The sequence below is a fragment of the Penicillium verhagenii genome (genome assembly GCF_028828195.1).
Source record: "Penicillium verhagenii strain IBT 33310 chromosome Unknown utg000012l_segment0_segment0, whole genome shotgun sequence".
NCBI classification, from domain to species: domain Eukaryota; kingdom Fungi; phylum Ascomycota; class Eurotiomycetes; order Eurotiales; family Aspergillaceae; genus Penicillium; species Penicillium verhagenii.
Genome location: NW_026643176.1, coordinates 1,530,127 through 1,545,991, shown reverse-complemented (window position 1 = coordinate 1,545,991; position 15,865 = coordinate 1,530,127). Strand labels below are relative to the sequence as shown.

The 15,865-nt window shown below is 48.2% G+C and overlaps 6 protein-coding genes across 6 annotated transcripts; 5 read left to right on the top strand and 1 right to left on the bottom strand.

Annotated features, from left to right (window-relative positions):
* Window positions 1–582: 582 nt before the first annotated feature.
* Window positions 583–4,935, top strand: N7466_011227 (NACHT domain protein; the record flags this gene model as incomplete). The annotated part of the gene is made up of 1 exon (XM_057170616.1): window positions 583–4,935. The coding sequence occupies one exon, from the start codon at window positions 583–585 to the stop codon at window positions 4,933–4,935; it is 4,353 nt and encodes a 1,450-aa protein (XP_057016348.1).
* Window positions 4,936–5,895: 960 nt separating this feature from the next.
* Window positions 5,896–7,167, top strand: N7466_011226 (Zn(II)2Cys6 transcription factor domain-containing protein; the record flags this gene model as incomplete). The annotated part of the gene is made up of 1 exon (XM_057170615.1): window positions 5,896–7,167. The coding sequence occupies one exon, from the start codon at window positions 5,896–5,898 to the stop codon at window positions 7,165–7,167; it is 1,272 nt and encodes a 423-aa protein (XP_057016347.1).
* Window positions 7,168–7,211: 44 nt separating this feature from the next.
* On the bottom strand, window positions 7,212–7,678 carry N7466_011225 (uncharacterized protein; the record flags this gene model as incomplete). Its single annotated transcript, XM_057170614.1, has 2 exons — window positions 7,212–7,491; window positions 7,551–7,678. The coding sequence occupies 2 exons, from the start codon at window positions 7,676–7,678 to the stop codon at window positions 7,212–7,214; spliced, it is 408 nt and encodes a 135-aa protein (XP_057016346.1).
* A 918-nt stretch (window positions 7,679–8,596) lies between these two features.
* N7466_011224 (fungal specific transcription factor domain-containing protein) lies at window positions 8,597–11,066 on the top strand (the record flags this gene model as incomplete). The annotated part of the gene is made up of 9 exons (XM_057170613.1): window positions 8,597–8,710; window positions 8,757–8,814; window positions 8,878–8,884; window positions 8,938–9,148; window positions 9,210–9,304; window positions 9,373–9,953; window positions 10,003–10,122; window positions 10,173–10,469; window positions 10,531–11,066. The coding sequence occupies 9 exons, from the start codon at window positions 8,597–8,599 to the stop codon at window positions 11,064–11,066; spliced, it is 2,019 nt and encodes a 672-aa protein (XP_057016345.1).
* Window positions 11,067–11,894: 828 nt separating this feature from the next.
* On the top strand, window positions 11,895–13,760 carry N7466_011223 (MFS transporter; the record flags this gene model as incomplete). The annotated part of the gene is made up of 6 exons (XM_057170612.1): window positions 11,895–12,014; window positions 12,102–12,515; window positions 12,596–12,725; window positions 12,790–13,032; window positions 13,082–13,129; window positions 13,192–13,760. 6 exons carry the CDS (start codon window positions 11,895–11,897, stop codon window positions 13,758–13,760), a joined length of 1,524 nt encoding a protein of 507 aa, XP_057016344.1.
* A 577-nt stretch (window positions 13,761–14,337) lies between these two features.
* Window positions 14,338–15,863, top strand: N7466_011222 (MCT family MFS transporter; the record flags this gene model as incomplete). Its single annotated transcript, XM_057170611.1, has 4 exons — window positions 14,338–14,542; window positions 14,619–14,725; window positions 14,790–15,373; window positions 15,434–15,863. The coding sequence occupies 4 exons, from the start codon at window positions 14,338–14,340 to the stop codon at window positions 15,861–15,863; spliced, it is 1,326 nt and encodes a 441-aa protein (XP_057016343.1).
* Between the last annotated feature and the right edge of the window lie 2 nt (window positions 15,864–15,865).

The following is a 15,865-nucleotide window of genomic DNA, read 5'->3' as shown; positions in this document are numbered from 1 at the left end:
AATTAAGGGGGGGGATTCGTTCGGAAATCATCTCTTGCTGCCCTACTCTTCAGTCCCTTCACCTGAGCGCCCTGCCCTGCATCCTTTAATCGTCGCCCTGAATAATGGCTGAACGAAGTGAGGTTATCTAAAGGATTCGTGCACGTGACCCATACTTAGTAACCCAAAAAAAATCACAAATAAACCAGGTGACCCCACGTGGTACCACGTGACACATACTCAGTTCAGCCCCCTCGATGGCAGGCTTGGCCGCTTGGGCCAGCCCTATGTACTAGTTTTTATTTCTCTGGTTTGATGTTTGTCTCGTAACTGATTGTAACGTGACACACAGTCCAGACATAGCAGAATTCGCAACGTTCTGATTTTATAGCCACGCATAGAATCTGCGAAGCGCGAAGCAATAAAAATGATGATCTAAAGCTAGACATAAGCTGGACACCGGAGTGGCTTGAGCGGCGCCACGTCAAGCCAAATGTAAGACTTTAAGACGCCTCAAAACTGAGGGGTTGTCGTGGGGGCATTTCACAACATCCCAATATCGCCCCTTCCTCCATACCACGTCCACGGACAACGGCACCCACCATGGCTATCCTGTCTAACGAGAGAGACGACAAACTCTCCTCTCTCTGGCAGGCCGCCTGTACTGACTATGCCAACGAAACCGGGACTACACTCGCCGATGAGGAACTGCAGAGCCTCCGTGGCCCTGAAGACCTGTCGCGACAACTAGACAATGAGCAAAACAATTTCGAGGACTTTCGCGTGAAGCGACGCCCACTCCTCCACGCGATGCAGACTATACTCGTTCCCTTTGAGAGCTTTGGCGATCTCGTCGCGGGTGTTGCGGCAGCGGCATTCCCGCCCGCGTCGTCGATTATGGGGGCGATGTTGCTACTTGTACGTGCTGCAAGGAAAGTAAGCGATGCATTTGACATGATTATGGATTTGTTTCGCAAGCTGGGACATTTTGCACTGCGACTGGACTCGTATAAGGGCGTCCCGCTGAGTGAGGGGATGAAAGTGATTATCGTTAAAGTGTTGGTTAATTTCCTGCGTGTCTGTGCGGTGTCACAAAAATTGTTCCGCAAGGGCTCTCTGAAAACGAGACTGACAAAATGGGCGAAGAATGCAATCGTGGAGGATACGGAGGTCAATCAGCTGCTGGGCGAGCTGGAGGAGCTGACGAGCCAAGAGCATATGATGGTTTCGGCGCATGGGCTGAACATAACCCATCAAGCGCTCCGAAATACGGAGGAGTTGCTTGAAAGGGATGATCACAGGCGTGATCAGGAGAAATTAGAAAAGATAAAGGCTGCCCTACAGCCAGTATCTGCGTCAAGCCAAGTTTTCTCATTCATCAACGAGAACCGTATACCTGGGTCAGGGAGCTGGGTAGAAGATAGGATTCGGACATGGTGGCAAGGAACTCAGCCTCTTCTTTGGCTTCATGGGGGTCCTGGTGTGGGCAAGTCCCATCTCGCGTCTAAAATTATCACGGGTCTTTCGAGTGGAGAGTTTTCTGTCACTGCCCCTTTAGTGGCGTCTTTCTTCTGCAGGAACAATGACGTTGATCTTCGCTCCATCAACAAGGCTTTGCGCACCTTGGCATGGCAGCTTGCCACACAGAACCCAAGCTTCGCAGCTCATGCGGAGGAGTTCTGTTTGAAAGAAGACACTGGAAATACCTATGACTTATGGAGAAAGCTGCTGCTCGAGCACCTCGCTAAAACTCCGTCAGTGGAGACGTGCCTCGTCATCGACGGTCTCGATGAGGCGGAGCTGGAGGAACTGGATGTCCTTGTTAGCCTACTGGGGAAGACTTTCTCAGAAGGTGATCCAGAGACAAGACCACTCTTCCGAATTGTACTGCTGAGCAGGGACTCAGTACGCCCCGTCTTTGAAGAACACTATCTGGACTGGATCCCTGAAATTGAAGTCGGAAATAACGAGAACAAAGATGATCTTCACGAATATGTCTCTCAAAAGCTACGGACGGCTAGAATGTTTCGATCGGCGCCTGACCTCCGAGAGGAGATCGTCCAGGAGGTCAGCCGGGAGGCCGAAGGTCTCTGGGAATGGGCTAATCTTGTCATTAAAGCTGTCCTGCGCTGTCGGACCAAAGAGCAAATCCAGAAAATTATCAGGACTACCCCGCGGGGAATAAGTGCGATGTTAAGCCAAGAGCTGCAGCGCTTGAGCAGAGAGCTGTCGCCATCGGGAGAAGCGTCCAATGACGATTACTCCGTCGAGGAAGCCGCGACGCAGATTGACCAATTGAATGTCCTGCTCTCCTTTGTGACACTCGCACAAAAGCCGCTGACATTCCGGCAGCTCGAAATCATGCTGCAGATCATCTTCAAAGAAGAGGTACTAAACTTAGAGGATGACATCCGCAGCTTATACTCATCACTCTTTCAAATACGGCATGATGTAGGCGAATACAACAGGGAGACTGATGTTGTGATCCTGCGACATAGCTCGTTTTACGAGTATTTTAGGACGTCGCAGAAGTCTGAGCCGATTCATGTCGATGTTAAACAAACCGAGGCCAACTTTCTATACGTCATTCTTCAGACGATCAGAGAGGTATATAAGCCAAGGTCTGAAATAGGTCCTGAAGAGCTGTACCTGGGAGAGGTCGGACCCTACGCTGAAAAATTCCTGGCATGGCATTTGATGCATGCGACTCCTGAAGCCGCAGGCAAGCGACGTGAAGACATTTCAACCCTCTTTGAGGACTTGTTTATCCAAGAAAAATATATGAACTGGTTGGTCACCGTTGTACAAATGAGGGACTTTACTAAGTACTGCTTCTATCCTTCGTCTCACATTTCAGACACCGCGGAGTTCTGGCTGTATGCCGAAAATCGGAGCACTACAAATAAGAGGGCGGAGTTGGTCCTGAACTGGCTTCTCCCGGAGACAAGACGGCGCTTCGAGGAAAATGCTTGTACATCGGAAGACGCAAGCGACACATGCCCATTTACTGTGCTCTTCTCCTTTATGGTGTCTAGTTGGTTCTGTCTTTGGCTGACCCCAGATGAAATCACAGAGCACGATGGCTGGCCTGCAGCCCTTCCACGTCTGTTGAAATTATACTCGGTTATGGCGACAGTGGATGATGAATCGAACGAAAACGAGGGGATTAAAAAACTACTACCGATGAGGTGGGGCAACACCGCCGTGTGGGTAATCTTTGAAGCCGCCGAGCTACGTAAGTTTGAGCACACAGCGATGTGGCATGCCAGAGTCGCTCAGGCGCTGCTTTTGCAATACCAGCATCAAGAAGCGCTCGAGCAATTTCGCGTCATACTCGATGATGATCAAATGGCAAATGCCCTTAATGAACAAGACCTCTCTGTCGTGCATAGAGACTTGGCTCGTGCATGTACCGAGATAGGAAGACACGAGGAAGCATTGAACCATATGGAACTCGCTGATACGATAAGGCTATCGGGAGACAAGTATCATTCAGACCAGGATCGAGTGGGCCGATTGCTCAATTTGGCGCAATTGAAGTATCGTGCAAAGCAAAGAGAGGGTGCAATTTCGACAGCAAGTGAAGCTTGGCAGGAGCTGTTGGCAACTCAGGAAAACTGGTGGTATCCTGATTTCTCTTCCTTCTTCGACATTTTTCTCGAGTTGCGGCAGCTACACCTCCTTGAGACCGTTTTAGACTACGCTGCCAAGCATCTTGAAAAGACGAATTCTGAAAGACCGAAGCATCTGGATCTGGAATACTACGTTTTTAACACTTTCACCGATCATCCGCGCACCATGTACAGTGTGTTTCAGATTGCTTTGAAAAAGGACGATCAGCGTTACCTAAATCATCTTGTAACGGCCATGAAGAAAATCGATACCATGACAAAAAAGCATCGTAACATCGCCCAAATTAAATACCTCATTGCAACTGTGCTATTTGGCAAGGGACAGTTAGATCTGGGGATTCAAGGCTGGTGTCAGGTTTTCACCGCCGCCTATAGTCCCACTGGCAACAATGGGGATACCGAAGATTATCGCGAGCGCTCACTGGCTCACCTGGTGGAATTATGCCTGAGCGACGCTGAAATTCCTTCCTCTGATAGTTTCCCAATCACGTTGGGCACTGCGGCTGAGTCGAGTGGTGCCTGTTTAATCATTTCGAGCTGGCTTCGGAACCATGGAGATCTCAGCAATGCTAGACATGCTCTCCGCGGCCGCGTTAAAGCATGCGTTGCGTTACTATCGGACGACGATCCAACAAATGATGATGGTGCATTTATTTCTCTTTTTGAGACCTTTATGATCGATCCCGGTAGCGAGGAAGATATCGGTGCAGTTTTATACTGGATCAAGCAAGATAATGAGCGGTTGATCAAGAGACACGACGACGAGGAGCGTGATACAGCTGATGCTGTGAAGTCGAAAGACGAGGTGGGGCTAGTGGGCTCGCTGGGCAAAGATAATTTGGAAGACGACAGCGAAGACATGAATAACGCCGACAGTCTTGATGATTTGAATTTTTGGTTCACATGCGATCCCCTGACAATGTGCTCGATATGCACGCAGCAGATTAAAAGTATCCATGGCTGGTACTATTGTCGCTCTTGCCCGTATAAGACCTGCTGTCGAGAGTGCTCCAGCACGTACCCGCGGATTTCCAACAGCCTTGGTCTTTATAAATGCCCTGGTGTTTGCGATGATGAACATCATTTCTTCTATATGGGTGGCCTTCTTCGAACGGCAGAGCGTGTCCCGGAAGGTATGGTACCGGTGGTCTCTTCAAATGGGGATAGGCATGCTATTTGGATTGAGGACTGGAAGGATGGGCTTGCGAAAAAGTGGGAAACTGCGGATTTCACTTTTGACGGCGGGTTGTCGGCTTGGTGCATGCGTGTTTTGCCGGAGCCACAGAAAACACGGTGGGCTAAAATGTTCAAAGTTGAAGCTTAAGTAGTAATATATCTCTGGTGAAGACGAGGGTTGATAGTGTATGTAGGAGGGGAAGGCAATTTGAAGGTGAATAATCAGACTGTAGAACCTAGTACCTTAATCAATAGCTACTCAATCCCTCACTTAATACAGATCACTGCGCGACTCGTGGGATTCAGGGGGTAAAAGGTATCTAGCGGTAGATAGTACTACCTAGAAATGAAAGATACAATATTTACTCCCACAAAACCATCAATGGACTGGTTGTGTTTTCAGTTTTTGTATGCTTTCTTTGTTTTTGTTTTTTTTTTTGCGATTCTCAAGTGCTGGAGAAAGTGCCTCCCTGACGATTCTGCTACTACCAGCCTTACAACTAACTCAAATCGAAGTTCAATCCCAGACATCAATTTAGTACTATCGCTGCATACAAGAATAAAATAGATGCATAGCGCCTCACAACTACGCTATAGGTTTACCGTTTTGCTAACAATTTGGTCAATAGTTGTCCATCGTTCAATCAGAGCTCGCCTCTGTTGGTCCATGTCGCTGCCACCAACGACCCACTGCTTCAATGTTGCGAACAAAACAAAAAATCGCCTCCAAGCGCAGGTGATGAGTTCCACATCCTCCACGGGCTGTTTTTGACATGAGGCGACACATCTCAGCCCGTGGACAGCCTAAATCACGTCCTCAAAACGGGCTGGCTGTATAGCGGGAACTATCTCTTCACCTTGATCCCACGATTTGCACCCACGTTCGAGGCGTGCTCGGGTTGGCTGCAACTCTCCTAAAGTCGACCTCGGTCATTTTACAGCGTGGTGAAAATAGGTTTTGTATAGGAGGATTGGGCATTGGTTCGCGGGGCGGATAGATGATGACTCATCAAATAAACAGCTTCCACGATCATGCGCGCTTCCTGGTTCTCCTTGCTGGCAGAAGACAACCTGTTTTTTTTTTCTGTTCTCGCCCGCCACATTTACAATGCCTTCACCTTATCGGAGATCGTGCCGAGACTGCGTTAAAGCGAAACGTCGCTGTGACTTAAATTCACCGTGCTATCGCTGCCGTGTTCGATCCTTGCCGTGTACATATGAGAAACCGCCACACAAGAGACCTATAGCAGTCGCTGAAATTACAGACGGTGAACATCTTATGACGCCAGTCTCGCCGCAAAGTGTCACTACTCGTAGCGCCAACGCTACGGAAATTCCGGATGCAAATACGGCTATCGGCCCCTTGGATGTGTATGATAATGCTCCCGCGGGTCAGGCCTTAACTGGGTCGGCTTTCCCCCCTTTCCCGGACTTTGACTTGGACTGGCAGGATATCATGAAAGATATCGATAGCTACGCGGTCCCGGACCAAGTTGGGATGGATAACACGGCGCCGACCCGGAGTGTCTTGGTAGGTGAGATATATCAAGAGCGGATTATTTCAGCAGTGAATCAATTCAAGTCCTGGCCAAGTATGTTCGCAATGCGTGGACATACCCCGTTTATACACGCCCGGTTATACACACACCAACTACCATTGGTCATGCAAGAAGCTCTTGGAGTGTGTTCCCTTTATACCCACAAAAATAGTCAAAACGAACACTTAGTCAATCGGTGCATCAGCGAAGCGGCGCGACGACTAATAAGGGAATACTCCGAGACGGGCAATATGTCACCCACCGAACAATTAGCCTCAGTGCAGGCATTGTGCATCTACCAAATCGTTCAACTATTTGATGGTGATATCGCGTTACGGTCGCAGGCAGAAGAGGCAGGGCCTATCCTGGATCGATGGCTTCGACAGCTCAAATGCCAAGCCAATCCGGTCAGCGATTCATTAAAACATGCGACTAACACAGGGTCTGCACACGATGCATGGCGGGCGTGGGTATCTGATGAATGTATACGACGAACCCTCATCGTCGGCTTTTCCATTGAAGGGCTCTACTCGTTTCTCAAACACGGTTGGGATGCTTCGCACCATGATTTTGTGGATCTTTGTTTCTATGCACAACGGGCGCTCTGGACTGCACCATCCGAATACTTCTGGCTAGCAGCTCTTCAGGACCACTTGTTGCTGCCAGTGTGGTTTCGGACATGGGAGCACGACATTGATCAAGCGCAACCAGGAGACATGGAAGAGCTCGGGATGATAATGATGGGGTTTATAAAGGGAATAGATTATTGTCGTCATTGGCTAGGAAAAGATGCACTCCAAAAATTTGGTCTCGCGTTAAACGAACTTGGCTCATCCGCCTGAGAAAGGCAATCTGACCTTGAAACTATCCACAAAGCTGGGAAACCTCAATTGTCCAGTAAAATTTCCGTCATCTCAATCAACTGCTTCCCCCCTTCATTCTGCTCAATGACAGAAATTGTCAAGCTGGTCTGCGTGCGTTGAGTGCCTGTCTTCTTATCCTCCAATGTAAAGGTTTGAATGTGCGCGACGGAACCAATGCCTTCATCCGTTGCATTAGCTGAGGCCAGCAGCTCACGGCTACTTTGCAGGCTGATCTTGTAGGTGCGTCGTGCCTCCGTTATCACATGATCATATCCCTCCTTGGACACATGCTGGCCATTGATACTGTATAGCGTTAGACTCACTGACAATCCAGGGCAGGAACCAACAGATAGAATAATTACCAAATTTTGAACTGAGGGCTCACTTCTTGTTTCATTATCTTTTCACACAGTGCGTCATCTGGCTGGTAAAATAACTTGTTGACGAGGCCTTCAAGCCAGTTTCCAAGAGGAGTGGGGTGGTGGTCCATTGATGCGGGCTTGGTAGGATTGACAAAATATTTCTTAGCAGCTTGTAAAGAGAAACCGATGGAAGTGTTAAAGATGCGATGAGCCATGAGAACGAAGACAAATATAGGTGGTTACTGACTATGGTTTAAATAGATTCTCTGATTTCTACTTCCACCAAAAGCTTCCGCTAGCCTCTTCCGCAGAGGCGGAACCTGGGAAGCTTCCGCTCGGGACTCATCTACAAATCCGCTGTGGCGGCGGAAGACCCAAAGCCACCTCAACCCAGTCACCACACCTAGTATGCATGCGAGATAAATTACAGAAACCTTCCTTCCCTTTACTACCTCAATGTTGGGTACTTGCGCAAAATTTCGTATACTCGATTTAGGAAGCAAATAGGGAAGAGAGTCGCAACTGAGAATTCATTGCGCCTACGGGAAACTTCAGAATGTTGAAATCGAATGCCCTGAAAGATCTCAGGATAACAAGTCAGTACCGCTAATTCCAACTATTTTTTCTTGTGTTTTTCTCTTTCTTCTTCTCAAGAATCTCAACTGAAAACAAGACTTTGTCTGCTTAAAAAATTTGGGTCGAATGTAAAGGACTGAAGTATCCTGAACAAAGGCGCCACATAGAAACAATTCAAAAGAGGTTCATTCCAGAAGGCCAAGCTCTGGATAAAAAGAGAAACTATCTTGAGACTGGAAGCTTACTTTAGTCACTTTCCTATTTAGGAAGAATGGCGGCAGTATATTGCACGTGACCGGATTCCATTTCCCGAATCGTGACTGTTTCGCCGAATCTGAGTACAAGCAACACCAACAACCAACGGCATCATATGGGTGCTTGTTTTTTTTTATTAGAAAGGAGACCACCAGTGGGGCTTGCAAACTCTTGATATCTCAGAACGGATTTTCGAAGCGGGACTTGCTACAAACATGAGTGAGCGGGGCTCGGAGATTGTGTTTCGCGCGGAGAACGTGCCGATCCGGTTCTTCAAAGCATGCCGGTGGTGTCGCCGACAGAAGATGCGATGCGATGCACGTCATCAGGTACCATGCTTTCGATGTCGGTCAACCGGCCGGGACTGTATTTTAGATCCAATTGAAGATGGCCGTCGGCGCAGTGATCGCCGACGAAAAGCTACCCCTTCACAGTGAGATCCTGTTCTATTGTTTACTCTACTGAAACAACAGCACGCTGACTCATTGGCGTATAGTGGCTCGGTAAGAGCTTCGCCGCTGGACCAGCGCAGTGGCTTCCATACTCCGGCCTCCAGGGAGCAAGAATTTTCTCCGATCGCTGGACAGGATGTGAGCTTTGATGCTTCAATTGACTCCCTTCCAGATTCTTCGGGATTGAGGGACTTGCGCAGATCTGTGACGGTCGATCACAACGGCCCCGAGTCTCAGCAGTTGAGTCCGAATGATATGATTGCGCCGCAGTCCGCAGTCCATTCTATGTCAGTCAACTTGCTTGGGTCTAACAACGTGAGTCAACATATGGATGACCAAGGAAAACCGTGACTTCTCTGACGAAGCCACTCTTAAGATATTTATGGAGAACTCAACAAATGGTGACCCAAGAGGCGATATCATCGCCCGTGGTATTGTCACCGAAGAAAGAGCTCGCGTCATGTATGAAAGGTAAGCATGACAGACCATCAGCAGAGACCAAAAACAGCATCGTGAATGAAGACTCACTCGTGGCATAGATTTACCGGTGGGAGTAAGAATTTCTTGCCTCTCTTTGATCCTATTCGTGATACATTCGACTCTATCCGGTCACGATCCTTGTTTTGCTTCACGGTCATAATCTATCTTGCCAGTCGAGCAGTCATAGACCTACGTGGGGATACCCATATGCAATGCGTGCTTCAGGACGAAGCACAACGGCTTGCGGAAGACAGCTTCTTTGAAAGGCCCACGAAACTTGAAACTGTGCAGGGAATGATTCTCCTCGCTGCTTACTCAGAGAAGACCTGGTTCTCAACTGCACTCATCCTGCGCACGGCTTTAGATTCTGGTCTCGAAAAGTCGTTGGACACATTGCTCTCACAGGAAAACATACCTCGAAGCTCACTTGCCGCGACTATGGACGATCGCCAATTAGTGTGGCAAACACGGACCTGGCTCATTACTTTCACGTTGGAACTCGACGTGGCTTCGGGAACCGGTCGCAAATCGCGCATTGGGGAGGTAGATATTACAAAACTGCGCAAATTCTTGGACTATCCTCTCTCTTTACCGTGTGATATGCGCACTGTTTGTATTATCGAGATTCATCAACTTCGAGGTTCGTCTATCTACAACTCTGTTTCGTTCGCTAGCTAATTGGAAGATAGGTCACTCGCGCATGATATTAGAGAACGCAGGAACAGTCCGTGATATAGTACTAACGGAACTTCCAGCCATCATGACAAGGTTTCAAAATTGGTGGACAACTTGGGACGAGATTCATATGAGTAAGTTTCAAGGTTGTTTCAAGGCATACAAATATGTTGAAATACAATAGCTGACGAGTACAAAGACAATGGCTTTCATGCTGGAGCGTTCCAACGGAGTAGCCTCAAACTGATGTTACTATACGCTAGAATCTTTGCACTGTGTGCCTCGTTGGCACGCATACAGAAACTGCAGCCTACTGGCTCCAACTCCGAATCAGAAGTCATTGATCAGAGTGTAATGAATCTGTGGCAATCTTTAGTCACAACCATTATGGATCAACTCGCATTCCTGATTAATGAGCCATCCTATCGATGCCAGTTACCTTGGGCTCCGACCTACCCGGCTTTGACCATGGCATTTGTCAGTAAGTAATAGTACTTGCATAGGCCCCATGACGATGCGCATGCATACTAACTCGCGACCAGCCACATTTGCACTTCGCATCGCGCGGTGGCAACCAAACCTTATTGATCAAGACCTTCTTCTTGAACGAGCGGAGAAGATGTGTGACTTCTTGAAGCAGCCCCCATATCCAGATATCCACCGTACTGTCTCGATATTCGTTAATTATGCACGAGCTCTTATTGCAAGTCAGCGCCCTGGAAGCCACGATAGCGACGGTCCCAACTTGTCCAGTCAAGGCGATGCCACCATGTCCTCATACGCAGGCCCCGATAGCCCTGTGGACAATGCCCCGCATCTGGCGCCCTTGGATGGGCCGCGGTACAGGGCCGGCACAGCTATGCCGAGTGATAAAGATCCTAACTTACTACCCATGGCAAACCCCGATGCTGCAGCTGCAGCTGCAGCTGCCAGACCTCCTCTTCCACGGCTGCCCGACACAATGGAAGCCCCCAACTGGACCATGTCTAATTCCATCGCGGACTCATTTGGTCTGTTCGAGGAAGGGCAAAACGACATCTTCGATTTCTTGCCTATGATGCCTTCTTTGCCACAGTGAGATATTTGGCCGGCACAAAGTATATAGTTTTTATGATGCAAATGCAAACTTTTCAATCAGATAAAATCAATTGATGCCAAACTAAGGTAGTAGAACGTAAATATGTGCCATATTCTCCGATCTGCAGTACCGGTCCACGTTGGTAAATCCCACGACCAGACTGACTGCAAGAAAAGACAAATTCGGTCACAATGCCATTTACACATCATCTGTCACATGAAATAACGCAGTCTAAATCCTACCCACGCGCACCTGAGGCCGAAAACGTAAAATCCGTAGAAAATCTAGGCGTCGGGAACTGCCGTCGGAAATCCGGTCCCTACCCGGCGCCGGAGCCTGAGGCCCTCAAATGCGGCGCCGGACCGGCCCCGAACTGTAGCGAGCATCTTACTGGTTTGTTGTAGATACGCAAACATAATAGTTTGGAACGCTATGCATGAACACGGCCTAGAAGCTCTGAGTCAAGTTTTTCTGGCTCAAATTTTGCTCTCAGTGTCCACTAGTGGCAATGGAAGATTCTTTTAAATGAAACGGGGTTCGCATTGGAGTCATGGAATTGTTTGGATAGAGGCATCGTTGGTTCTTTCTTTAATTTGTTATTTACTTTTTTGCATCCTTCGGGTTTGGATTCACGTACGAACTTGAATGCACAAAATGTCGGGCCTTATAGGTGACTCTCCGATAGCTCGAGTTTTGAGGAGTTTTTCTAAAGGTGCGATTGATGTCTATACTATGCTCTGTCTATTCGAAAGTCTTTTTTTTCGTATTCTAACTGCCTTAATCTGTCTAGATAAGAAGCCTTGCTTCGAACAAAAATCTGCCACTACAATGGGCTCTGAAGAGAAGAGTCAGGATGGCGAGGAGTATACACTGGTTGAACTGTCACCCCATGAAACACTGGTGGAGTTCCAAGAAGGTTCTTTGGCAAATCCAAACAACTGGTCTTTTGTAAGCTATCAATATCATATTGTCAGAGGCTGAGTTTACAATAAGTAAACAAAGCCAGATTATGGTACGTACTAACACTTGCTCTAGAATAAAAAATTGTACAACGCAGTGGTGGGACTACTCATCGTACTGAACAGCGGCATCTCCTCCTCTCTACCTAGCAATGCAGTCCCCACCATCATGCAAGATTTCGATGTATCCGGCGACGGCCAGAAGGTCCTGCCAACAGCAATTTTCCTGGTCGGCTACTGCGTCGGACCTTTAGTCTTCAGCCCTCTAAGTGAAACAATCGGACGTCAGCCGATTCTGTTCTGGTCATTCACGGTGTTTGTTTTGGGGACACTTGCTTGTGCCTACGCACCCAATTGGCCGGCTCTATTGGTCTTCCGCGTTATCTGTGGCACGATGGCTGCTGCGCCGCAGACTGTTGTTGGCGGTGTTTATGCCGATTTGTTTTCTGACTTGCGAAGCCGAGGTCGTGCTATGGCGTTGTATATGGCGGTAAGTCAACAGCTGATGTCTATAGTACTCAAGTGCTTCCTACTCAAGCTGCAAAATAGCTGACAGGACCCATCTTACAGGCTTCAAGTTTTGGGCCAATTATTGGGCCTATCATCTCTGGCTGCTCGGTTCAGTATGGTTGGCGTTGGACGTTCCGGATCGATGTTATACTATGTGGCATTGGCTGGGTTGGCCTTTGGGGCTTTTCTGGTAAGTACACTGACCAGCTCCGTGTCTTCCAATCTTATTCCCTTGCTCACTCTTCCTTCCTTAGAAACATTCGCACCTGTGCTCCTCGAAAAGCAAGCAGCAAAGCTTAGAAAAGAGTCCGGTTCCGACCGATATCTTTCTCCACAGAGACTGAAGTCCTATGAGGCCTTCACATTGACGCAGACGATCACCCGTCCTCTGACAATGCTTGTTTTTGAGCCCATCATCTTGTTCACCTCGATATACATCTCTCTTGCATGGAGCATGGTATTCTTTTATTTCCAGGCGTATCCAATTATCTTCGAGGGTATGTTCTCCGCGTCTATTCTTCCTGGGCCCAATCTGACTTTACCAAGGCACTTACAACTTCAATGTTGAAAAGACATCTCTCACATACATTCCCAGTAAGTTGGAATCTCCCAAATCAGCCATCTGTATGATTTTTCCCAAGCTAACGAATCATCAGTTGGCCTTGGCGCCGCATCCTCCTGCGTCTTCGCGCTCTACTACGACAGCCTCTACAACAAAGCCAAGAAATGCGGGAAAAGATGGGCATCCGGGCCAGAGTCCCAGCGACTCCCACTATCTTGCATCTCCGCCCCCTGCCTAACAATCAGTCTCTTCTGGCTCGCTTGGTCCGCAAAAACCAGCATCCCTTGGATTGTTCCAGTCCTATCCGGCATAGTATTCGGACTGGGCTACCAAACAACCTTTATCTCTCTTTTGACATACGTCACCGATGCATACAAGATCTACTCTGCCAGTGCCCTCGCCGCATCAGTTATCATGCGGAGTGTTGCCGGTGCGCTCTTTCCGCTCGCTGCCGACCCGCTGTATTCAAAGCTTGGTGTTGCGTGGGCTACTTCGGTTTTGGGACTTGCTAGTCTGGCTTGCATCCCGATTCCATTTGCTTTGCTTTACTATGGGCCTTGGATTCGGAAACGGAGTCCATTTTGCCAGCGGTTGCTGGAGATGGAGATGCGAAAGTCGTCGAGTGGGATACAGACGCCTCAAGAGGGTGAAGTGGAGGTCTAAGTATTACCATGACTACTATCTGCACCTTTCCGGTCTTGGTCATGATCATGGGTTTTGTTTTTATTTCTATTCTCATTTTCTCCTTTTTCTCTTGCTTCTTGTTTGCTCGTTTTTTCGCATTTGGGAGCTGTTTGGGCTTGCATTTACAAGACATGAATATTAATGTTAATGACTCAAAATAATAATATCGCGCGGCGAAGGTCCTTGCAAAAAATGAATCAAAATTTGTCCTTTTCTTTGATCTACTCTTACCCCATTGACTACAATGACTTAGCTTAAAATCGGCCTTTGACTTCGGAGATTTGCACTTCGGCTCGGCCATTCGACAACCCCGAGGACGACCTTCTCTCACTTAGTAGTAGATTGTCCTTTTTCCCCGAGCGTTTTAATTATCTGCTTACTTCAAACCTCCACGCGCTTTTTGGAGTAATCGTGGGTGTTTGGTTTGGCTATGTGAGGTCTGATTTCTCCTTCCTTCCTTCCTTTCTTCTTCTCTTTACTCCTGTGCCGCGTCTTTTTCTTCTCTTCCTTACCTTTCTTTTCTTCCTTTTCTTTCGAGGTGTCTCTTTCAACCAAAATGTCGCTCCAAGGTGCCAAGTCTGCGCATTCATTTGTTGATCCAGAGCATACCATTGACGAAACCACTCCAGAGCCCAAGCTCGCCGAAGTAGAGGCGCCCAAACCACCATGGACAAATGATGCGCCTGATGGAGGCCTTACTGCTTGGCTAGCTGTGCTAGGCGCATGGTGTGCCTTATTTTGCACATTTGGCTGGATCAATAGTACGTTAACTCTCCGGGTTTTCAATCGATACGTTGTGGTCTTCCACGGGGCTAATCTACATTGACATCGAATCAGGTGTGGGCACCTTCCAGGACTACTATGAGACTACCCTGCTGCGTCAATACTCTTCCAGCACAATTGCCTGGATTCCTTCTCTGCAGATTTTCTTCATGTTTGCCATGGTAAAAGTCCCCCAAAAAGATCCTCTAATTTTTCAAAAATTGACGACCTGGTCTATCGAAATAGGGACCAATCATCGGACAACTGTATGACAGATTCGGACCCCGCTACATCATTCTCGGAGGCTCATTTCTCCACATCTTGGGCCTGATGATGGCATCCATATCCAAAGAATATTACCAACTCCTCCTCTCCCAAGGCGTCTGCAGCGCGATGGGAGTATGCGCAATTTTTCAACCCTCAATGAACGTTATCCCAAGTTGGTTCGACAAGAAGCGGGGCGCCGCCTATGGAATTGTCGCAACGGGCTCGAGCCTTGGGGGCGTGATATTCCCGATCATGGTTAGTCGGTTGATTGCCGAGATCGGGTATGGGTGGGCGATGCGAGTGGCTGCGTTTCTTATCATGTTTCTGTTGGCGATTACTGCTCTTACTGTGCGTTCGAGGGTGCCTCCGAGGCCGAGAAAGATGGACAAAGACACGCTTCTCAGACCTTTTAAGGAGGTCAAGATGGTGCTTCTTGTTTTGGGATTTGTGTTTTTGACGTTTGGGGTTTTCATTCCGATTGATTATGTGGTTGTTCAGGCCCTGAGTGCTGGAATGAGCTCTAATCTTGCCCAGTATCTTGTTTCCATGCTTAATGCTGCAAGGTGAGTCTTGGAACTCTGTTCTTCATGATTTGGTGTGTTGCTAATTACTATACTCAACAGCCTGTTTGGCCGCATGTTGGCTGGTATTTTCTCTGACAAGGTTGGGCACTACAACATTCTTGTCAGCGCATGCTTTCTTGCCGGTGTGCTTGTTTTGGCGTTGTGGATTCCTGCTGCGAGCAATGCCTCTATCATCGTCTTTGCTTGCGCCTTTGGGTTCGCTTCAGGGGCTTACGTGTCCCTCGCTGCTGCGCTGGTGGTTAAGATCTCACCATTCCCAGAGATAGGTTACCGGACAGGCTTGCTGTTTCTGTTTTCGTCAATTGGTGGTCTAACAACCAACCCGATTGCAGGTGCAATCTTGCAGCGTGACGGTGGCTCTTACACGGGCATGAAGATATTCTCTGGTGTTTTCCTGCTAGTTGGGAGTGTGTTAGTGCTAGCTGCTCGACTTCATCACACGGGACTAGTGTGGAAGGCTAAGTTTTGATG